Raw genomic sequence first — 23927 nt, 5'->3', positions numbered from 1 at the left:
ATAATTTCGTAACTACGGAAGTGAATATTAATATAATGGCATTCATTGAGCTCTTGTTAAAGTGGCGAATCCTTGATGGCGAAACGATTAAAATTCCCTCCTCAATCCCAATATATTACCTTTGAAACTGATCAATTTTCGGTATCCCAGAGCAATTTTGTAGTCAAAATGCTTGATTTCCTCCACAAAAAAAAAATACGAGCACGATTACCAGTTCGATTTTCATTTTAGTTAACACACAACAACGCCAAATCACCTGGTTATTTATACATATGCACTCGTGTTTATTAGATAAATTTTTTAAATTATTTACAAATATTATGGTTTTTTTTTTAAGACTTAAAGACTTTTGCTCGTTGCACAAATATTTATCGTAGACTCTATATATATATAGAACAATAAGAGTGAAAAACGCTTTTTAACCATGTTTCTTCCTTTAACTATGGAGATTGAATTTAAGATAATTCAAGAATATAAATAGGAACAAAACATAAAACAGAACTAATACTATTTGCTTGGTGTGCTTGGAAGAAAAAAATATATGTATATCGTAACTAACTTAAAAAATTGTTCGTTATTTCGTTGATTGATCTCTGTAAATTAGATATTTGGTTTAACTGCATTTTAAGAATGGGATCGCTGCAAATTATTCGAGTGAAAGTTTGACTAAAATTAAGTTTTGTGGGGCAATTTTTTTTGTTGTTTTTCTTTTTCTTTCTTTTATGTGCGGAATTATAGAGCATTTGGATGTGGCTGCGCAATTTGGCCAGCAAGCGTACAGGATCTGCAACAGAACTGGGCATAATATTTATTGACACAATATTGTCCAGCCACGATTAGCTTGCAGTTGGCAAAGTAAGGATTATCAATGCACTCAGGAGACACAGGTATGATAGCTAGAAAGAAAAATCCAATTGATATTAGATAGAGAAACAATCAATTTGGAGTCAAAATCTCTTACATTGAATTGTAATCGTCTCTTCGCTTGAGCTCCAGTTGATATTATTGCGAGCTGTGCATCCATAGAGTCCAGAATCTTGAACATTCACATTACTGATTACCAAACGATGAGGCTCGGATGCTAGAATAATAAAAACATTACTAGTAATCATCCGGGTTTCAACTTAAGCAAATAAGTTGACTCACATGTAATCTGTATGCGTTCACTATTTTGCAATGGCACCTTATCCTTGGTCCATGTCACCTCGGGCACTGGGTAGCCCTGCACAGCGCAGCTAAGGGCAATGGTAGAGCCGGGCGTGTACGAATTTTGAGGGTTCGCACTAAGAACAGCATTGGCATTGACTAAGAGAGAGCGAAAAAACATGATTAGGTATTATTAATAACAAAGTAACTCCACCGAATTTTGGACCCTTTCAACATTCGAATTTCCAAGCTCCCATGCCAAGGTAAATCATGCAAAGCGTCTACTTACTTGTCGGTGGCGGTATATAAGCTGGACGCGAGGGTCTATATGGATAACTTGGCCTCTGTGTCACTGGCGCTGTGGCCGGATCTATCACATACTGCAAATATTGGTCATCCGCCGGATTTAGCGATCGGGCTGGGCCCACCGCCTTTAGAGTGACAATTAGTGAGGCAGGTCGTTGATTGTTATAGGCATCGCAGGTATAGACACCCAGATCCGACAATTGAATCGATCGGAAGAAGAGCGAATAATCGCGAGTCATTTCAGCCCGCTCGCTGGCACGACGACCGAATAGTTGATTGTTTCGCCACCAGCTAACATGCGGTGCTGGATAGCCACCGGCTGGACAACGCACCAGAGCTGGACTATTCAATTGCACAATCTGGGTAACATTCTTCTCGCCAAACACATAAGCGGATATATCCGTAGCAGCTACCAACACCAAGCGAATTAATCAGAACAAGCAACATGCATAAATTTCAGTTAGTTACCAAGCACCAAACAAAAACATAAACAAAGCACAAGACCAGATCAAATATAGTTCAATTTTCGACTTACCTGTCACCTGTAGATTCACCTCACGACGAACTGGCTCACCCAGGCCATTGCTGGCTACACAGACATAGGTGCCATCATCGGTTTGACGCACCTGGACAATCGTCAAATCACCATTGGAGGTCAAGACGTATCTACCCTGATTAGTATCGATCTGCAAGTGAATATAAGAGAACATTTTTTACGGTCAACATTCTTTTGAGAGTTGAATTGTTAACCTACCACGACATTCTTAAGAGACCAGGTGATATTTGGTGCTGGATTGCCGGTGGCGAAGCAACGTAAGACAGCAATGCCACCAATTGAGGTGTGAGTATCCAGCTCGTGCTGTTCTTTGGGTTCCAGAGCAGCCTTCACGTCACCTGGATAAAGGACGGCAGGCGCACGAGTAACTGGTGGCAGAGTGGGCCGTGATGGGCGGACACAGAGATGGCCACAGCCATCACTGCAGCATTTATTGTCACCACGACAGTCCGCATCATTGTAACATTCGCGAGCACAGTTGCTGGCATTGGCTGCCAATTGTGGGCATTCTCCGGGCTTGTTAATGTCGCGACAGATGGGCTCAAATTGACGATCGCCGGAACTAACCACCTCAATGGCACATTGCTGGCCTTCGGGACAGTCGAAGTTCTCGCAGGGATTCTCACACACGCATTGGGTGCACTCTGGTTGCGAACGGGCCGCCTCCTGGCGAACGCCATAAGGACAACGTAGATCGCGGCACTCGTTCTCGTAACTCTCGCAGCGACTTTGGCCAATTTCATTATCAATCTCATTGTCGACAGGCTCTGTGAAGACGATATTAATTTTGTAATTAGATTTATTATGATAAATGCTTCAATTTACTTTTAGTATATCCCGCCCGAAGAAGAACCCGTGCAAACTTAAGGGTAATGAAAGTGCAGAAGAAACTAAAACTACTTCAACTATTTTTCTACTGAATCAAGCATTCTAAATTAAGGTGGGCAAAAGATGGGTGCAGGGTGCAAAGTGCAAGGTACAAGGTGCAAGTTGGTGTAGAAGCTCTTGGAGAGGCTTACTTCCGCATTGATTCGTGCATGCTTCAAAGGAGCGGAAATTGTTCTGATTGCCTGAACAACCAGAATAGATAAAGGATACACAATTTCCGCGAGCATCATCGTAGTACCAACGACGCTCCTGGACCGCTGGTCCATTACAGCGACCGATAACCACCGGCAGCAAACAGATTTCTACTTACAGAACCAGAGATACATATACAAATGGATTAGAAACCTTGAACACTTGTCGGACTGACATTTCTTTCATTACCTTTGGCAGTACCTGCCGGGGATTGGGGTTCACGTCCTGCTATGCAAACCGTTTGACATTCATAAAGATCGTTAAATCGATTGCCTGTGCCATCGCAACCGCCATAAGTGAAGGGTTCACAGGCGTTCTTGTCGCTATTGAAATAGTATTTGGTCTGCCACTGAGTGCAAGGACCTGAATCCACTTGCTCATGGCAAACGTCTTCAACGCATACACACGCACATATTGATTAGCTATTCAATGAAAAAAAGAGACTACAATAACTTACCGACATCCTTAAATTCGCCACATTGACGTTCGCACTGATCACGGGTCTCGAAACGATTGCCATTGCCGCCGCAGCCGCTGTAGGTGAAAGCTGTGCAGGCCAGTTTATCGTTATCGTAGAACCAGGCTGTGGTATGATTGTCGCACTCTCCACTCTCGGGAGCCAACGTACAGACTGAGTAGACCTGCAATAGAAATGCAAACACTCCTTAAAACTATTGCTCCACATACATAGTCTGGGCCTAATCCTTACTGGTTGTTGTGGTTGTTCTGGTTCGGGTGCTGTCTGATCGCGACAATACTGCAAGCAGGCTTGTTCTGAAACAAAGTTGTTGCGATTGCCGCGGCAACCGGTGAACTCGAACTCCTGGCATCCGCCAGTACGCTCATCGAAGAACCAGCGGGTAGACAGAGTATCGCAACGTCCACGAACTGGAGGCAGGGAGCAAGTGGTTTGGGCATCATTGCACTCGTTTTGACACTCCTCTTCGCTGCCATAGTTATTTGCATTGCCGCCACAGCCCGTGTACGTGAATTCATCGCACAAACCCTCCTGACTGTTGTAGTACCAACGTGTCACATTTTCATAGCAATTGCCCGAATCGTAGGCCAGGAAGCATTTTGATGTATCGGGCTCTGGATGCTGCTCCTCAGGATCGGGCCCATCGAACCGATTGTCTATCGCAGGAGCACAACGTGCGGAACAGTCTTGCTCTGTCTCGAAACGATTATCGTTGCCTCCGCAACCGCCATAATAGAATTGCTGACAACGATTCTCTGTAGCATTGTAATTCCATTTGAGTACATATTGATCGCATGTACCCACATCTGCCGGCTGATCGCACAGATTAACGGCCGGTCTTGGACGGGTTTGGGTCTGCACTGGACGTGGCTGTGGCTGGGGCTCAGGCTCAGGTTCGGGCTGTCTGCCACAACGTTGCTGGCAGTCGGATTCTGTGTCGAAACGGTTGCCGTTGCCACCGCATCCACCATAATAGAACTGAGTACATGAGCTAGAAGTTTTGTCGAAACGCCATTTGATAATCCACTTGTCACAATCACCCGCACTCTCGGGCTCATCACAAACATGGGCTGTACTTAAGGCTGGCGGGGGGGTTGGCTCTTCTTTCTTCTTCTCGCAGCGTGTCTGACAAGCCTCCTCGGAGGTGAAACGATTCTCGTTGCCGCCACAACCTCCGTAGTAGAACTGGCGACAGGACTCTTCCTTGGTGTCATAATACCAGACACTCTCATAGTTGGCACACTCACCCACCTCAGCGGGTATTTCACATATATCCTTGGCTGCCGGACAATGAATGGATGAAAATTTGTTAAGTAATTATTTGCTCTTGGCATCCCACTGGGGATTCCTGCACACATTTAAAGCAGCCGCCAACAACATTTAAAGCTTACCAACTTGCCGGGGACAATGGTCTTCACATGACTCCAATGTGGGGAAATTGTTCTTGTTGCCACCACAACCCGTGTAGTAGAAGGGCACGCAGCGTTTCTCGGTCTCAGAGAATTGCCATCTGGCATGCTGTTCGCTGCAATCACCAGTTTGCTTAGGAAGTGAGCATTGCTCTGGGTGGTTGTAAGTGACAGGAGGAGTTTGTTTGGTGTGGGGAAGTCGGGTTCAGGTTCAGGTTCAGGTGCAGGTAAGAAGTAAGAAGCAATCATGCGCATACAATTTAACCAATAGACCAAGCAATAGGAAGGAAATTGTGGGAAAAACATAACCGTTAACCAGGATAAAAGAAATTAAGTAATAGCTTAACAATAAGCCCAAGCAAATATTAAACAAGACCCCAAACTAATAAATAGATACAAACTAAGTTAGTAGTTGAGGAGATCAAACCTTTAAGTACGCCCGGTTGACGACAGCTATAGGAGCAGGCATGTTCGGTGGGATAGTTGTTCTTGTTGCCCTTGCAACCGCCATAGGTGAAGGGACGACAGACATCGGTCTGATTGTCATAGTACCAACGCTCAAAGTTTCCAGCACATGGACCACTCTCCACTGGCTGCTCGCAAGCAGCTGCAATATAATCAAAAATAATCTATTAATTAAGTAATTTAAACTGGTATGCTTTAGCCAGATAACTGACTCCTTTTCTCCTTTCCTCATCCCTAGATTGAATGGTCCCTTTACTTACGTAAGCTTTCACTGATCGCACAAGTGCCCTTGCACTCCTCCAGACTGTTGAAACGATTGTTCGTGCCGTAGCAGCCGCCATATTGGAATTCCTCGCAACGATTGCGATCAGCATCGAAGTACCACTTCTTGGTGTATCCCTGACAGGGGCCAGAACTCTTGGGTAGCAGACACACATGTTGTCCTTCGTATTCTTGACAAGTATCCTTGCACTCGGCTTCCGTCTCGAAACGATTAGCATTACCATCGCAGCCTCCGTACCAGAATCTGGCGCAACCGCCATATGACGTATCGAAGTAGTATTTGACGCTGAAGTTTCCACAGGTGCCCGTCTCCTTGGGCAATCCACAAGCCTTCTGTGGTGGTTCTTGCACGTTCTCGCAGCCACCAAACTTGTCGTCTGTGGCCTTGCTAACGCCATCGGGACAACAGCCGTGCTCGCTTTCCAGGCAGGTGCAACCCTCGTGGTTGGGACCCTTGGCCGGAGTCTTGCCATCCTCGCAGCACTTAAACTCCGTCTGAGAGCAGTAACAGCCGTGATGATGTGGTCCCTTGGCAAAGGTAAGACCATCGGGACAGCAACCGAATTGAGTTGTTTCGCAGGGGCAACCCTCGAACTTGGGGCCACTGGCAGCTGTGATCTTGTCGGGACAGCAGCCATGGCGAGTGGTTTCGCAGGCACAACCCTCTTGGTTGTAGCCACGGGCGGCAGTCTTTTGATCTGGACAGCAGCCATAGGGAGAAGCATTACAATCGCATCCTTCAAAGTTGGGACCACGAGCGGGCACAATATTATCAGGACAACATCCATAGGCAGCGCTTAGACAGCAGCCCTCACCACTTGGGCCATGAGCTGGTGTCTCGTTGTCAGGACAACATCCGAATGGTTCCGCTGTGCAAGCTGAGCAGCCTTGTCCATCAGGACCAGCAGCAGGAGTGCGACGATCTGGGCAACAGCCGTGTGTTGTACTCTCACAGCCCTTTGGTTGTTCCTTTGGCGCTGCTTTCTCCTCACATCCTTGGAAGTTCTCACCCTTCGCTGGCGACTTACCATCCGGACAGCAGCCAAATTTACCAAACGAACATGACTTAGCAACCTCAGCTTCAGGTTCGCCGGAGCCCTCAACTTCAATGGTTGTCTCTTCAGGGGCGGAGGTTGTTGTAGGTGGCACCGTTGTCGTTTCTGGGCATCCCTCATTATCCTCACCTTCAGCAGCAGTGAACTTGTCTGGGCAACATCCAAAGAGAGTTTCGGCGCACTGCGATTTCGGACAACCCTTGTGGTTCTTGCCCTCAGCTGGTGAGACACCATCCAAGCAGCAACCGTACTTGGTATCAGCACAAGTTTTGGCAATGGGGCAGCCTTTGTCAAATGGACCTTTCGGTGTAGATTTGCCATCCGGACAACATCCGTATTTGGACTTGGAGCACTCCTTCTTCTTGGGCTTGCACTTGCGCAGCTTATCCTTTCCGATTGTGGATTCCCAGGTATTTGGCGTAGTAGAGTCAGCCTCCTCATCTTTGTCGGATGAACTCCAGATGTCGCTAGTACTGCTGCCATAGTCTGTGGATAACGAACTATCAGTAGATCCCTCAGTGGTGCTATCGGAGGTTCCTTCAGTGGTGCTATCAGAGGATCCTTCAGTTGAACTGTCTGTAGATCCTTCAGTCGTACTTTCGGTTGATCCTTCGGATGTGCTTTCTTCAGTTGCAACACTTTCGGTAGATTCCGTTGATCCACTTGAATCTGTGGATGCGTCGGTGGAAGAATCAGTTGATCCAGGTGACGCAGTTGAATCAGTAAGATCAGTCGATTCAGTGGCATCCGACGAGCCGCTAGAACTACTAACGTCAGTAGTCGATCCATCTGAAGAACCAGCTTCGGTGCTTTCGGTTGAGCCGGTGTTGTCTTCCTTGGTAGAATCAGTTGTGTCATCTGATGAACCTTCAGTGGAGCCATCTGATGTGCCATCGGTCGTATCATCGGAGGAGCCAACAGTTGAGGCATCGCTTGATGCATCGGTTGTGACATCGGTGGAGCCATCGCTGGAACCATCAGATGAACTTGAACCATCAGTAGAACTTTCAACAGTGCTACCTCCTTCGGTTGTTGATTCTTCGCTTGATAGATCGCTTGATACTGAGGAACTGGAAGATATGTCCGCTGTACTTTCTGAACTTGAAGCATCTGTGGTGCTTGAATCGTCAGTCGATGAGGATTCGGTTGTATCCGTAGAAGTCTCGGGTGTACTTTCAGTGGTGTCTTCTGAGGTAGACTCTGTCGATGCGGAGACATCACTGGAGGTTGTACCATCAGTCGTGGACGATGCATCACTTGAAGAAGATGCATCAGTTGAACCAGATGTAGATGAAGCATCGGTTGATTCTGATCCACTTGTAGAAGCCGATTGCTCAGTTGATCCTTCGGAAGCAGGAATATCTGTGGTGTCACTTGAATCGGTAACTGAAGATGTAGCATCACTGCTGTCAGTTGTTTTATCGGAGGAATCTGTGGAGTCAGAGGTCAAGTCTGAAGAGATGCTTGAGGCATCTGTGGAGCTGGAAGCATCTGTTGATCCAGATATTTCAGTCGAGACATCAGATGTTGCTGATGAAAGATCGCTGGATTCTGTAGACGCATCAGTTGAATCGCTCGATTCAGAACTTGCACCCGAGGATCCTTCGGATGTTGCGTCGCTGCTTTCAGAACTGGAAGTGTCTGAGACATCAGTGGAACCTGATACATCAGTTGTTGCGTCTGAAGATGAATCTGTTGTTTCATCGGTATCTCCACTGCCTTCAACAGATGAAATACCACTGTCCGATGTACTCTCTGTATTATCTCCAGAGCCTTCCACAGTACTATCTGTCGAAGCCAAGTCTTCAGTGGTTGATGTATCAGGGCTATCACTCAACATCAGCTCATCAGTGAACAGAGTAGATTCCGTTTCCGAATCATCGTCGGTTTCAAATTGGTCGGTGCTCTTTGTTTCGTCTGGAAGACTATCCGTGATCAACTCAACATCACTGTCATCTTCAGAGCACTCATCCTCATCGTCTTCAATGGGTTTATCAGTGCTGGTAAGAGGCAAAACCTCATCATCGGTGCAAGCATCAGTATTACACTTCTCGGAGATGGACTCCACCTTATTTCCATCACAATTAGATGCCTTGGTACCATTGGAAAGACACAAGACCTCACGAACACGTTCACCGCCACCGCAAGGTTTGCTGCACTCATCCCATGGGCCAGTAAACCATTCTCCCGGACACTCCTTTGCTTCGCCCTCGCATTCTTGTTCAGCCTTTGGTTTTGTATCGGCATTACATTTGGAATCATCAGCGGCTGGCGTAACCGTTTTGCCATCGAATTCACCGCAGATAACTATGCGGGACTGGACTCCCTTGCCGCAAGGTGCCGAGCATTTGCTCCATTCCGATGAGAACCATTGTGAATCGCATTTCGGTGACTTGCACTCCCTGGTTAGTGAGGGGACTTCTGGTTGACAGAACTCCTCGGGATATACCTTGCCGTCCTTCGATCCACAAATAGCCGTACGAGTCTCAGTATTCTGTCCGCAAGCGTTGCACTGTTGGTAAAATAGGGATCCTGTGAAAAGGTACTACCCGTCATACGTTTTATGCAAAATACTTACACCACTCCATTGTGAAATAATCCAATCAACACCCTCACAAGGTGCCAGGAGACAGGACTTCTCCGCCTCAGGCTTATCCTCGACACAATCCTCATCGGGCAAGACGCGTTTACGGCCGTTCTCTTCAATATAACAGGTAACTTTACGGGTTTGCTTGCCATCGCCGCACAGTTTATCGCATGGTGTCCAGGGACCCAAATGATATTTCGGGCAGTTTTTAACATCACGATTGCACTCCTGAGTCGTAGCCGGCTTATTGCCAACCTTCTCCAGGCATACTGCATCATCTTCAACTGTATGTTCCCTGTAAAATTAAAGGTTTACTCACATATCTTAGATAAGGCTTCAAAGTGTGACTGTGTCTTACCCATCTGATGAGATGCGAGTGCAGGTAACTGTTCGGTTTTGGAAACCATCGGAGCCGCAACCCTTTGAGCATTTGCTCCATTCGCCCTCAACCCAGTGGGGAGCACAGGGCTCTGTGCCGCAGGCTTGTTCCTCATCGGGCTTGGCATTAGGATCGCAGAGTCCACTGTCCACCTCCTGCAAGTTGATGCGATTGTGGCAAGTCACGGTACGCTTGTGAGTGCCACCGCCGCACGAGGCACTGCAGGGACCAAATTCGCGATGTGTCCATGTATGGGCGTCCGGTTGACTGTGACTCAGCGACTCGGGAATGCTGTACTCGTAATCAATGCTAACATTCTTATCCTGAACCAACATCACAATGTAAATGCTCTCGGATATGGGACCACTGCAAGTCAATTGATCGGGTGCAGCGAATCCCATGGGTTTGCGCTGATAGTTCCACCAGGAATCAGCAAAGAACATGGGACGTGGGAAATCAATGCGCCAATTACCGTTCAGGTAGTAGTGACCACTCTGATTGCGGCAGGCCAAATAGTTATTTGACGGGCTTGACTCTATGATGCGTATATTGGTGGCGCCTTGTGGTACCAACAACAAATCATTATATCCAGCAGCCAGATCTCTGGAGCTATAAGTATTCTGAATTGTCTTACAGGTGCTACCATCTCCACCACACTTGCGGCACTTGTCTTCCTGGGCATCGCTGCCCAACATCATGTCGCAGCCCACTTTCTCGCATTGTCCATTCACACAGACATCGAGATCCTTGTCATTGCAACGTGTGCCATCGACAACCTTCTCCTTCTGCCTGTAGTAAAACCGTTCGCCCTTTGGCATACAATTCAACTCACACGGATTCGGTGCATTGGTATAGGGCACCCATTCGTAGAGAACTCCATCGAATTTCTGGTCATTGAAACGCGAACATTGCAGCGAACGAAAGTCGGGATCTTCGTCCGGACAATCTTGAGTGTTGCAGGAATAATAACGGCGATCGCCACCACTGCAAACGGCATCGCCATTGTGACTGGAAAGGATTCAAAAGTAGTATCATAAGGACTTCTTGATCGAAGGGCATTGCTTACTCTCTGTTTAGACACTCGCGCGTCTGATAAGAGACACCCCCACCGCAGGTGCGTGAACAATCGGAAGGAGTACTCCATTCAGTCCACTCATTGGGATCTTCACCCTCGCCACCCGGCGTCACCGAGCTGGCCGGTAGATACATATTCGCACCATATTGTCTTTTTTGTCGTAGTCCAGGCTAAAGGGGGAAACGCGTGCCATTATGCGGGGAATTGTGTAAATGAATTCCAATCTTGTTTACTTACGAATCTACTCTGTGAATTATGGATGCCTATAAGTATGATGAATGCTATCAAGGCAGTTGAGCTGCAAAAGTGAAAGATAATTTAATTAAACGTTGTAGCGTGACTACGTCACATGTTGCATTTTTGTTGACTTTGCCGCATGCTTGACCAAAGAGACACTCGGAGTCTCATTAAAGATGCAACAGGCCATTGCGGTAAGTGTAGGTGACGATGGTTGACATGTTACTATGCATTGCTTGTCAAGCAACTTGGACTTTCTCACACACACACACACACCACGTCCGGCCAAGGTGTACAAATAAACTTTTCTAGGGCTTCCCAGCAACAACAACAACTGCAATATTGTCATCATGAACTTGTTTATGCTCTCTGGTCAGTGCAAACAAACATTGAACTTGTTTTTGCTCAAAGACAAACCGAAATGCTGGAGAAGGAGATGGTGTAGATGGAGTGGGGCATTCAAAGCAGTCAAAGATGGGTAACTTGGTCAAGTAAAAATTTGCAATTTCTTTTTGGTAAGATTCAGTTTTTGTTTTTATTATTATGCGTCGCTGGGGCCATAAATATGCAATGCCACATAAACAAGACATAATTTAGAAGCGCTTCCTGCCGATTTGCCAAAAAAATAAAAAGCGAACCCAAAACGAACAAGCAAAAATAATAAGTACCCCCTTCCCCGCTAGTAGGAGAATATATGATTATGCCGCAGACAAGGCGACGCCGCCACCGCTGCCAGGAGGAGGCAAGGAACACGCGGACAACTTGCGTGAATATGTCAAAAGCGTTCAATGTTGCAGTCAGAGAGACAAAGAGAGCCAGCAGGAACTACTACTACTACTACCAGTAGTAGTAGTTGCTACTCATTGTTGGGGTCTTGCCAATTTAATTTCTGACACTGCGTGCAATCCCCTGTCCTCCTTAACAGTTACCGCCTCGTTTTGTTACACATGGACGCCTTCGAGTTGATGTCTTTTTAAGGGGCCGGGGAGGAGCACGCAGCAGGCGTGCTGCTTATGACAGGAGCAGAGAGCCAACGAGGCAACCAACCAACCAACCAAGTTCAGGACAAGTTGCAGTCGTAGTCAGTAAGGCACGCCAAGTGTGTGGCCATAATTTTTATGCTTCTGTGTTGGCATTTTAATGCAATTTGAGCGCATTTCCCTTTTGAAACCAATGCCAGGACACCTATTGCTTTGGCAAATGCCACCAAGACGACGACAACGTCACACATTTCACAGTCCATTGAGCATCGGTTGTAGCTAGAGATGTCACAGTAACAGAAATTCGGGGATTGGGGATAGGATGGCGTCGAGCAGACGCCTCCTCTGGCACAGGATACACAAGAAGACACAATTAATTGGACAAAATCTGCTGAGACAACATAAGCACAACCGCAACTGGTTCATGAATTTTTATGCCCGGTTTATATTTTTGTTCTTTGTGGTGCCACTGATTACGCAAAAATTATGCCCCCTTTTGCCAACATACACACACACACACACAAAAAAATAAGAAAGGAAAAAGGCAATGTGCCACATGTGGCGGATGCCACGTGATATATACAACATAAACATCAAATGAGTTACATATGTATGTGATAGAGCATACTCTCCTCTGACATGTAAACCAACTCCACCCACCGACACCGCCACATAAATGTCAAACAAATAGCCCCCACAGCGGAAATGCTAAATTCAACAGAAACCCCAACAATAATACCAAAAGAATAATAACCACAAAAGCCAATGGGGGCCAAACAATAGTTTGGTTTGCCTTTTGCCAATGCCCTAAATTGGTAGTGAAGGATTTTCAACACTAATAGCCCCCAAGATCAGGTCAGGCCGCTGGAGAATAATGTGTCATTTGAACAATAGCAACCATTGTGCATTGTCTGCTAGTGAGTGGAACAGAGAGAGAGAGAGAGAGAGCTGAAGAAAGAGAGAAAAATAAAACAGAGATTTACAAGAGACTCAAACCCAACATTCTTATAGATCTTCAGACTTAACTGCAAACCATGTAAGGACACGCAAACATGAAATTTGTCATTCGGTAATGATAATGCTTTGAGTCAGGGGAGTTTCAGGTACTCAAATTGTGCTCATTTTTGAATACTTTTCTAAATTCACTATATATTTTAGTTAGTTTATAGGTACACATACATACATATCTTAACCACCTAACCCCTTTTGCTTTGCTTGCTTCCTGTAGTTCTTAATATAAACTTTTCAGGTCAAACAAATAGATATTAATTGAGATCTCACCCCACACACCCCTACCACAATTTCCATCAATATTTCAGGGCGAAACTAAGTCAACAATAAGTATTTGTTCAAAATCACTTCACATACCATTTGTCTATATGGCCATGGAAAAGTGCGTTTTGTTTTAAGTATTTGGAAATATCGTCTAGGCAACAAGTGCATTTCCAAAAATGTTGCAATGTTCCTCCCCCATTACCACAAAATACAAATTCATAAATAACTAAAGCGCCTCGGTAATGAGCCACAGCAGAGCAACAATAACATTTAGCCACTTACTCCCACCAAGAACTCAAGAACAATAACAAATTACATTTAATTTTATGTACTACATACCTATATACAAATAGACTGTATAGTATGTGGCAAGTTTTATTTTTCAAATCTAAACAAAAGTTGCTGTAGCAAAAATAAATTCTAAGCAGATTTCACACCTGAAGACAAAGGCTGGCGTTTGATTTGTTTACATCACTCATGACTCATCGTTCCCCGAGGTTGCATCCCCACCCACAAACCACACAACCCCACAACCCCACAACCCCGCAGCACATCGCAACACTTAGTGCCTGTTCCCATGCCACTTGAGTCGAACAGGGGGCAATAAGGGCATTGAGGGTAAGTAAAGTATTGTGCATACATACTCGTTGAATGCCAATCGAAATGTTGCTGGGTGCAACAATTGTGCGTGGCATGCTGATGCCGCACTGGAGCCTTTGATGAAGATGGAATGTTCCTTGAATGCTTCATGGGCAACCCCCCACCGATTCACCACCGATTTTCCAGCTGCAATGCAATCATTTGACTTTTGCTGGCCCCCCTCGTTTTTATATTTTTTTCTTTTCTTGCCTTTTTATGCTGATTGTAATAAAATGCTGGCATTTTATTTTGTTCTTGTTGTTGGTGTTGCTGCTGCATTTTATCTTCGTTTTCGCTCTCCTTTTAGTTGCCTTACTTTTCATTGCAGCAAATAAAAATTGCAGCCAGGCGAAATATTTTAGCGTTCAAAATTTTTGTGCAAAACTTTGGAGCGTCTCGGCAACATTTTGAGACTTTGTTATCAAACATTTTTCAAGTGTGGCCTTAATCAGCATTATTATTGGTAGGGCACACAAAGCTAAACAGGCAACAATTATATTAAGATTTGCCTCATTAGTTTATAGTATCCTTGAGTATCTATATAACTAACTAACTGCATGCTATACGTATCTCTTCTTGATATGTATTTAGAAGTTTTGTACGCACACGTGCAAACACAATTACATAGTCACACAATTAACGCAAGATAAACATAGACTAATGCAAAACGCCAAATTGTGGCCAGGTAAATGCTGTTGCTGTTGCTGCCGTTGCCATTGCCATTGCTGTTGCTGTTGCTGGTGATGATGACTCTATGAGAAGGAGGATGCTGCCTCTCTAGCTACAAAGACGACAACTACGACATTTGTTGCAACGGAAGTAAATGTTTGCATTGTTGAAATTTTAATTGCATTTGCATAAAGTAAGGTACACACACGTACAGCCTCTGTGTGTGTGTGTGAGTGTTTGTGCCTTTGGCAGATTGTCATTTTGACTGGCATAAGAGCCTATGTACCTAGGCCATGCAATTATCAATTTCAAAATTAATTAAACTTAATTGAGTGGTGAAAATAATAAACATATCTAAAAAGGGGTTATGCAACATTTTGTAATGTTGCTAAAAGGCATTTTATCTGCAACAGCAACATCTACGGCAGCAACAGCAATGGCAACAACAATGTTTGCCTATTGAAATATTTGTCACGCATTTGACCAAATGAGCAAAGTAAATGGCCAAACAAACAATCTACAGTTAGGAGACTCAAAAGAAAACTCAGACAGATACATACATACATAGAGAAGATATATGTGGAGGGATTTCACTTTGGTTGCAAACTTTTTTTTGCAAAACTTACTGACCCATAAATTTCACTCACACTCGCTGACGGCGGCAACAGCAAAAATATTTAACTTGTAAACAACATTTTAATGGCAAATGCAGGCGACCACTTGAAGTGCAATATATATGCGTCTGCAACTAATTAGAGGCAATCATAATGCAACGACACATCAACCCAACAGCAACAACAGCCGAACCCCATGCTAGACCCAAACAAACATTGGTAATTTTCTATTTGCCCAACTCATTTGGTTTGAGATTGCAACAAGCTGCTTGAGCTTCAAGTTGCATTCACTTATAACTAATAGCACTTGAGAAACAAAAAACAACATCGACATGGGGGAGATGGAGGAGGCGGCCACCTGCCTACCTGACAACCCACCTGCCTACCTAACAACCCACCTGCCTACCCAATTATTATAGGCACTCTTGCGAACTTTGCACCCAGTTGAACAAGTGGGTGAGAGCCAGCAAGTGAGTCTCTTAATCAAGTTGCTTTTATAAACATTTCCACGTCAGTTAATGATAAAAATAGTTCTCACAGGATGCCCCCTAATCTGGCATATATCAGCACATAATTAGCACCATGATATTACACATATGTGGCCAATAAACTACACACAGCATAGCCATGGCTGAAAGGGAGGCAGAAACAAAAATGAAAATATATATGTATTATGTATATAATGTTTTCAACAATATATCCCAATTCTGCATAAAAATTATTAGTATTTTTTTCGCTTTTTCGTTCTTTTTTTAGAATTGTTATGTTTGTTATGTTTTCAGCAAATGATTATAATGGATGCATGGCAAAATTCAGAGAATTAAGCGGAAAAAATTCATTAATCTTACTTAATCAAAATAAAAAAATCTGAAGAATTGTGAAAATTTTGGTATTTTTAAAGATTATATCAGGAATAGGATATGATGCTTTCTCTTTATTTATAGACTTGATTATCCCTATGAAAAGTCTTAATTAATGCCATTGCTTTTATTTTAAGTGTCACCAAATTCGGAATTTGATTCAGAGTGAACCAATAGAGTTTAGGATTTGTTTTTTCTTAGGTCTTAACTTATTTAAGTTAAAAGTTATAAAAGTCAAATATTCCCTAGAGCAACTGTTTCTATGATTTTAAAATGCTTTTACCAAGTGAGGATTACTTGAAAGACAATGTGTGGAATCCTGTCGTACATTAATCCTTTACATTTTATAAAGATTCAAAGAATTTTCCTATTTTTATATACAATTTTAAAATCACAAATAGTAATAAATTTAAAAAATAAATCGGCGGACTTGTTTTAATTTTTTGAATTTTGTCTATGTAATAGAAATCCTGTTTCTGAATATCATTAAGAAAATAGAATAGAAAGCTTACTCTCTGCACTCTCTCTCTCTCTCTCCCTGTTTTTTGCTTATTGCGTTCACTTGTGATGCCGGCAAAAATAATTATTTTTTTGCTTTTAAAAAGTGTATATTATATATGTAAATTAAATTAAATCTTGTTAAAGTTCAAGTGATTACCTTTAAATGCTGCTATTCACATGAAAATCTTTTCAGTGGTTCACATTTATATTAAAAATTACTTTTATATTGAAAACTTTTATAAGACGAAAAAGAGAAGAAGCAGCAGAAAAAGTAACAGTTCGCATTTGTGTGGGTGTGTGTAAGTGTGCTTAGAGGAAAAAGTTATCGATATTTGGATCTAGCTAATTTTTTAGCCTTTTTTATTTTAATAATTTCAAATGTGGCTAAAATTGATTCACTGGGATGTGATAAGGTGAGTGAAATTCGATTTCTTATCTACACAATTAAAGTTTGCACTTATCTGAACTTTTAATTAATAGTGTGAGAACTGAACTTGCATAATTCTAAGCAATCTTTAATACATATGGTTTAAATGATTAGGATTAAGTACCCTAAATACTTGAAATATCCTCGAAATTCGCTGGAGATTAAGAAGTATTCCACGAACTGTCATTGCGGATCTGCTCTTCCATGACCTTGTTAGCATTTAAATTGCTTTAGTCAGCACCAGTCAGCATAACAAATAAACAATTGGTGGGAGGGAGCATCAACTCACAGGTTGTACAGGTTGTTTGACGCACACGATTTTTAAGTTATTTATAATAGCCTTCGAATGAATTGTTAACCAAGTCAATTGCCTGAAATTTTATCACTGACAGCCAAAATGTAGACCAGACATTGATTTATAACGTAATTACCATTACCCGTTTTACCTACTCATACTTTCTAAATGGCCAAAAATAAAATTCACTACTCCTTCAAAAGGGAACGGAAGCTGTGCTGCAACGTAACAAACATTAGTGGCATTGGGTGGTTGGGGTGGGGGCATGCCCCATGCCCCAATACATTTACACATACATGTATTTATGAGAATAAATGTTTACTGTGGCTGATTTAAATTTTTGGTCATCATTTTGTCCCTGTCATCAAGATGCATGGCACGTCTCTGCCAGCGTAGGGGAGAGCGAGGAGGAGGAGATGGGTTGGAACACCAGCGCTGATCGCGATATTTCTTTTTTGCCGGCAGTCAAAATATTTATATATGTATGTTGAATGTTTCTTGTTTTTTTTTCTGTATCGTTGTCTGCCTTTGCCAGACTCTTCTTCCTCGACGCATGTTTCACTTGTTGCCGATTTTTTCTCTCCTTTTTTTGCTGCTGCTGCTTCTGCTGCATGTGACGCATCGCCGTTTGTGGTTTTTTCTCTTGCCTGTGTCTTGTGTTGGCCTCTAGTTTTTGCAGAAATTTTGGATATTTTTGCAGTCGAGCAAAAATGTTTTTTTTTCTCTCTCTCTCTCGCTCTTTGTCGTCTTTGGCATATTTTCGGGGCATCCTTTTTTATCTTCCGCGTTGCAGACCGCGTTCATCGACCTCTGCACCAATGTGGTTTCAGTTCGTTTGGGAGGCATTAAACATTAACATATTTGCAGCATTTGATTTTGAATGACTCTGAACTACAATTAAATGCTGCAGATAGTCGGCAGCCTTTGTTAATTAAGCAGAACGAGAACATAAAGTCATGGGAACAATCAGCAAAAAGGGACAGAGAGACAGAGATAGAGATTAGCAGACGATCCAGCAGAACTTGTCATAAGAGAAACACATTCATTCTCAAACGCATATGTTGCAAATGCAGCATGCAACATTTGCCGCCATGAACTTGGCTCTTCAGCGATTGTAATTGATCCATGGAGCGATCATTATGAGAATTATTTGCTAATTTGCTGCATCATTCGATATTCCCATGAATTTGCAACAGATTTTAGATTTATTTTCAAAATGTCAGACATACGCATTTCCTTAGCATTTCTGCACGTTTCGAACACCCACGCCATGTATCGGAATATATGTTTATAGATTGGCAATTTGGTATATTAAGAAGTCATTATGCAATTGGAGTGTTTATGCTACGAACCGAATTCAAATCCGCAGGGTGGAGGCAGTCAAAGGTGGGGTATATATGTACATATATATATCTTTCAAGGCTCGTGTCTGAATATCATTTCCGAAGCATACATTTTTCAAAAAATTTGCTGTTTACTGAATATCAACAAAACACGAAAAAAAACACACAAACACTTAATAAACAATTGTGCGTGCCTCTGGTTTGGAGAATTTAGTGCCTTTTCCAAGAAAAATTATGGTTAAATCTAAGAAGAATTCCAATCGCATGATGATATAACAAGAACTTGAACTATATAATATTTCACTAATTTGTATGCCTTTTGTCTTAACACTTTCTTCTACTTTAAGTTTTAGTGTTTTTTTTTTTACTGCTCAAGTTCATAGACGTCACGAGTCACAAATTCTGGCTTAATGGAAAGAGAGAAACAGAGAGATAGAGAGAGAGAGAGAGTTTTTGACCCCATGGTCGGTCCAAGTTAATGGCCGACAGAAAAATGTTAAGATAAAATTCAATTAGAATAAATTCAATTGCCCAAGACTATAAAAGCAGCGAAAAATTTGGTGTGTGTTCTGCGAAAATTTTCTGATTAACTTCCTTTCATGCATTTCAACCTCGAGAAAAAACGTTTTCATATGTTGACCATATTTTACACAGCCAAATGGAAAATAAAAGATCTCATCAGCAGAGATGTGTGCCTTCTCCTCCGACTCCCCTCCCTCTCATCCCCTCTAACATCGTCTCTTCTCCCATCCTTCTTGGGTTGACAACGCGTTGGGAATTTTCGCCTTCAAGTGGAAACTGTTTCGCGCAAAACAACAACAACAACAAAAAAAAGACTTTAAAATACAAAACTACTTGACGAATGGTTGTGCTAACTGCCAGCCAGTGAATCTGAGAGTCATAGTGTCAGTCAGTCAGTCAGTCGGTCGGTACGTCCATCGTTCACAGAAGGCAACAAGTTTCTGGGCTTTTATGTTGTCGGTGCCAGGTTTATGACTTTGGCCAAAAATAAAACGCACGCAATGCTGCGGTCAACTCTCTGGCCAAATGGCCAGATTATACAAAATAGATATCCCAACACACGCTTTTGCTGTCTGTGCGTGTATAGCACATTTTGTGGCCTGATCTCTCTCCAAGTTAGCCGTCAACTTTGAACTGATGTCTATGTATCTCCTCTGTCTCTTCTCTTTGTACATTTTTGACTCTTTTTGGGATTTGCGCTGAAAGCACTTCAAAGCGCAAGCACTTCACCTAAACTGGGCACACACACACACATACACACACAGAGAGACATGGAGGAGGAGGTGGGATGTTAGTTGGGAATAAATATTTACATTTCAATACGAAAATTTGATTTGATTCCTCATGGCACACACAATTTAAAAAACCAACAAAAGGCATTTGAAAAAACACAAACACACACACACACACTAACAGGTGAGAATGTGTAACAGAAAATGTGAACCAATGTGATCAGTGGGCTTTTTGAAGTTAATTTTTTAGCCGGAAATTCGAAATTGTATAAAATGTGGGGCAGAACTATACTCGATCTATGGAAATCAGATGGCTTAATCAAGGAAAATTTCAAGAATATATGTTTGAAGAGGGCAGAGTTTTGAATCTTTTGTGGAATGAGCGTTTAACTAAACGCTAACTATGTATATAGTATATTTAAATTTGTTTCAGCTCCTCGAAGAACATGGATATTTTACTGATTTTAAATGCCATTTAAATTAACTTGGCATAATAAACTAAACTGCTTTAAACTTGAAATAAAGCAATTATTTCATCAATTTTGTTAAAGTTTAAAGTTAAGCAAAGTGTTTAACAACATTTTTCGATTGTTTTTTTTTAAATCATTCATAATTTATTAGTAAAAGAAACTGAAAACCATTTAACTGTTCAAATGGCAACTTAGCCGAATGTGATTCTTTCTTTTTTATTAGATAGAAAAACATTTTAACACATTTCTTTTGGAGTTTTTCTGAATGTTGTCTTGATTATTCTTTATTATGTTATTAAGTCTCTAATATAACAAAATTTACTCATTATATTCAACAAAGAAACCAACTCCAGTATAAACTATTATCAAAAGAAATCTTTCTCCTTCGTAAAGCAAAAAAAGCCTGTAACTAAAAGTACAATTGCTTCGAGATCCATACAAAGCTTGGAAATAAACCATTTGAAAAAATTACAAAACTTCTTGAAAAAGTAATAAAACGCTCTGCCACACACATGTGATACTAAAAATAAAACTATATAGTAGGTATGGAATTAACTCCAAATCAAACTTTTTAGCTATTATTCTTAAAGTTTTGTGAAATATTTCAATTGAAATGTTATGCTACATATATCCAACACCTTTTATAAAATAACAAGGCTTTAAATAAAATTTTGTTTAACTTATTTTTCCATTTAATCAATCTCTTGTAACTAAAATTGAAAATCACAGAATTGAACATTTTGTGTGTGCATCGTACTTTTTTTTTGTTTTTAACGTTTAATGTATTTGTTGCATTTTATCCAAGCTCAAAGCCCAACAACAAGTTAAAGATATATTTACTTAGTCTAACATTTACTCAAAATTCTAAGGATTCATATAAACGACCCTAATTTTTACTGGGCTGATCTATCTACTTCTTATCAGGTTCCCATTTTCGAATTTATATAAATTTATCAAAATCCTAATTGATTTCTAATCTCGCTTATTAAATTTGCCTTTGCCGTTTGTATTTTAGACAGTTTACTATCTCATAAACATTTCAATTGCAATTTTCAATTCCAATACGACTTGTCTAATAAATCGATTAAAGTTCAAAAACGATGATAATCGACATTAATTGGATTTTGGTTTAAAATTCTGCTAGAAAAATCTTAATCTTTGTAAATTTGCTTAAATCAAATATATAACTTGAAATTTCTCATAATTTATCATTATTATTAAGGTGTTTTCCCATTATACTTTAAATTAATGAAAATTTATTTTGAAATTATGAACTCTAAGGATTTAAAATTTCTCGTTAAATTACCGCTTATAGATTGTAGTTTTCACCTTGAACCCTTTTTTTAATTGCCTTAGAAAAACTCTCATTATATGGGAGAAATAAAAGATTTTTGAATCGAATTACGCTAATTGTGATTGCTGTCAATTAAAACGAGAGACAAGCAAATAGAGAGAAATTGAGAGAGAAGAAGGAGGGCTTTTATTCTGTTTGCAATAAAATTGTTTGAAACATTTTGTGCAATTTTCATTAACAAACTTCAATTACGTTGGCAATGTAATTTGGCATGCAAACAAAACGCTGGCCAGGATAATGCCAGTCGCGTAGTGTCAATAACGAAACGCTGGAGGAGTCATCCTCATAGTCAACGTCGTGGTCGTGGTGTCGTGGCCGTTGCCTGCCTGTTGCATAGTCAGCACGTAGTCAGGAAATGAGTAGCAGAAAGTCACTCACACCCACCCAACCAACCACCCACCCACACCCTCCACACATGGCCAACACACACACACACACACACAGAGAGAGAGTGAGAGGACAATCAGTGAAGGATGATGGCAACCAGCCAGGAGCGACATATCAAGTGTTTGCCCATGTAGTTCAAATGAAATTAAAATTCCCATTGACACAGTAATTTGCGGGCCACACAAAAGGAATCAATTTCATGCCAAACACGAACACAGTTTGCCATTTCGATAGATGGAAGGAAGAAGGGGGATATATGTACATGGATGTTGTTTGTCAGATGCTTACCACAACCGCCTCGATAAATCCATTTTTGTCACTTGAAGATTGCAGCAGCAGAAGCAGCTCCAGCCGTCAGTTTAGTTGGTTATAAACGAATAATTTAACTTTCTGTGATACAGTTAATATGTAGATAAATATTGAAATTGATTGGAGTTTTTTGCCACTTGAGTTTTAATTATTTTGCACACTTCTTCTTATCATGTGGGAAAATAAAATTTTTCAATTTGCACTTTGCGCTTGCGCATGGCAAGGACACACATTGACGATGAATTAAGAAGCGCGACTAACTGGTTGTGGGAGTGTGAAGGGCGGCGGAGGAGGAGGAGGACTACTCCACTCGCGGGTCACTTTCTTTCTTTACTTGCAACACACACACAATGAGACTGAAACAACCGAAGGGTTAGAGCGCCCGCCAGCAACTGATCGAGTCGCAGCACATGCGATCGCTCTAATTCTGTGTGTGCTGTGCCATCATCATGAGTTTCCCCCCGATCGACGTTGCGCTGCGTCGATGCGTCGTCGCTGCTGTTGCTGGCTGCTGCGATAATGCCAGAAATACAATCGCTTCCGCTGCCTAATCAGGGCTGAGGCACTGGATAAAAGGGTTTTTTTTTCGAGTCAAAAAACGAAAGATCAAACGTATACCAAAATGTATTTAAGTTAATGGCCCTCCACTTAGTGAATAACTAACTTTTTTGTTTTGTTTTTTGGCCAATGATCCTTTTGGTCAACCGGCTTCTTGTAGCCATCAAAAGAGACTAACTTTTCGTTATGCTCTTTAACCAACTCCAAGTCTTCAACTGGTTATTCTCTCTCTTCCTCTCTCCCCTTCTTTTCTTCTGTCCATGTGTGTGTGTGTGTGTGTGTTTTGTATGCGTTTACACATCTTCAAGTTGCACTTGACACCCCCTAATGAGTTGGATAAGTTGGGCACATGTGTCGACAACATTAATTTCAGTAGCCTAGGCGATCCTTTGCTCTTTTGCCGCTTATCCTTTGGCCTTTAATTACCCACAGCAAAACAAAACACATGTGTGCGTAGGCAGATTTCTTGCTTTTTTTTTTTTAACAAGCCCCCCAGACGTATTGGATATAGCATGTCCATTTCACATGATCTTTCTCTCTGTCTGTCTGCCATTCAATTTGTCTGACATTGTTGTAAAATATCGAATAGCCCATGGTGTGGATTACTTGCCATTAGTTCATTCATAAAACAAAACTAAAGTAACGTTTTCCAGAAGTTTTTTTTTTTTTGGTCTCTACTTCCGCATTCCGATTAAACCATTCATTCTATTTATAATTCTAATTTATTTTATTTTAATTATCAATCCTAAGCCACACTTCCTGTCATGGTTTTTGATAATTCTGCTTTTCCTTTCCAAAAAAAAATTTGAAGACTTAATATCAAGCCAAAAAACTTGAAAACTTTATATAGTTTCTTGATCAATAACTGTTTCTTTTTTTGAATCTTCAAGGCTTCAAGTTTTTTTTGGAAATTACTTTTGCTTTCGTTAGAATGTTCC

At 41.7% G+C, this 23927-nt stretch overlaps 1 protein-coding gene across 4 annotated transcripts; it reads right to left on the bottom strand.

Moving 5' to 3' along the window:
• Positions 1–718: 718 nt before the first annotated feature.
• On the bottom strand, positions 719–22831 carry LOC6648072 (papilin). Of its 4 annotated transcripts, XM_023178653.2 has the most exons (18): positions 22411–22830; positions 11056–11116; positions 10810–10988; positions 9723–10751; positions 9356–9659; positions 5701–9289; positions 5403–5582; positions 4958–5128; positions 3798–4846; positions 3546–3729; positions 3278–3478; positions 3028–3198; positions 2207–2775; positions 1988–2138; positions 1436–1861; positions 1147–1305; positions 962–1081; positions 719–896 (listed from the first exon to the last, which is right to left on the bottom strand). In XM_023178653.2, the coding sequence occupies exons 1-18, from the start codon at positions 22431–22433 to the stop codon at positions 733–735; spliced, it is 8730 nt and encodes a 2909-aa protein (XP_023034421.1). In that variant the 5' UTR covers positions 22434–22830; the 3' UTR covers positions 719–732. The 4 variants fall into 4 exon arrangements, with proteins under 4 accessions (XP_023034421.1, XP_023034424.1, XP_023034422.1 ...); XM_023178656.2 differs by lacking the exon at positions 1436–1861 and having other exon boundaries at positions 22411–22831; XM_023178654.2 differs by lacking the exon at positions 4958–5128.
• Positions 22832–23927: the final 1096 nt, after the last annotated feature.

The sequence above is a fragment of the Drosophila willistoni genome, chromosome 3R (assembly GCF_018902025.1).
Source record: "Drosophila willistoni isolate 14030-0811.24 chromosome 3R, UCI_dwil_1.1, whole genome shotgun sequence".
Lineage (NCBI taxonomy): Eukaryota > Metazoa > Arthropoda > Insecta > Diptera > Drosophilidae > Drosophila > Drosophila willistoni.
Note: the sequence above shows the minus strand (reverse complement) of the source record. Positions and strands in the feature narration are given on the sequence as shown.

Bases quoted from the DNA above. Each gene is read 5' to 3' on its own strand.
- LOC6648072 (XM_023178653.2), bottom strand. From the start codon at position 22,433: ATGGATTTATCGAGGCGGTTGTG. The intron at 2,776-3,027 runs GTAAGCCTCTCC...TCGTCTTCACAG, and splicing joins ATGCACGAATCAATGCGGAA to AGCCTGTCGACAATGAGATT. The intron at 897-961 runs GTAAGAGATTTT...TTTTCTTTCTAG, and splicing joins AGAGACGATTACAATTCAAT to CTATCATACCTGTGTCTCCT.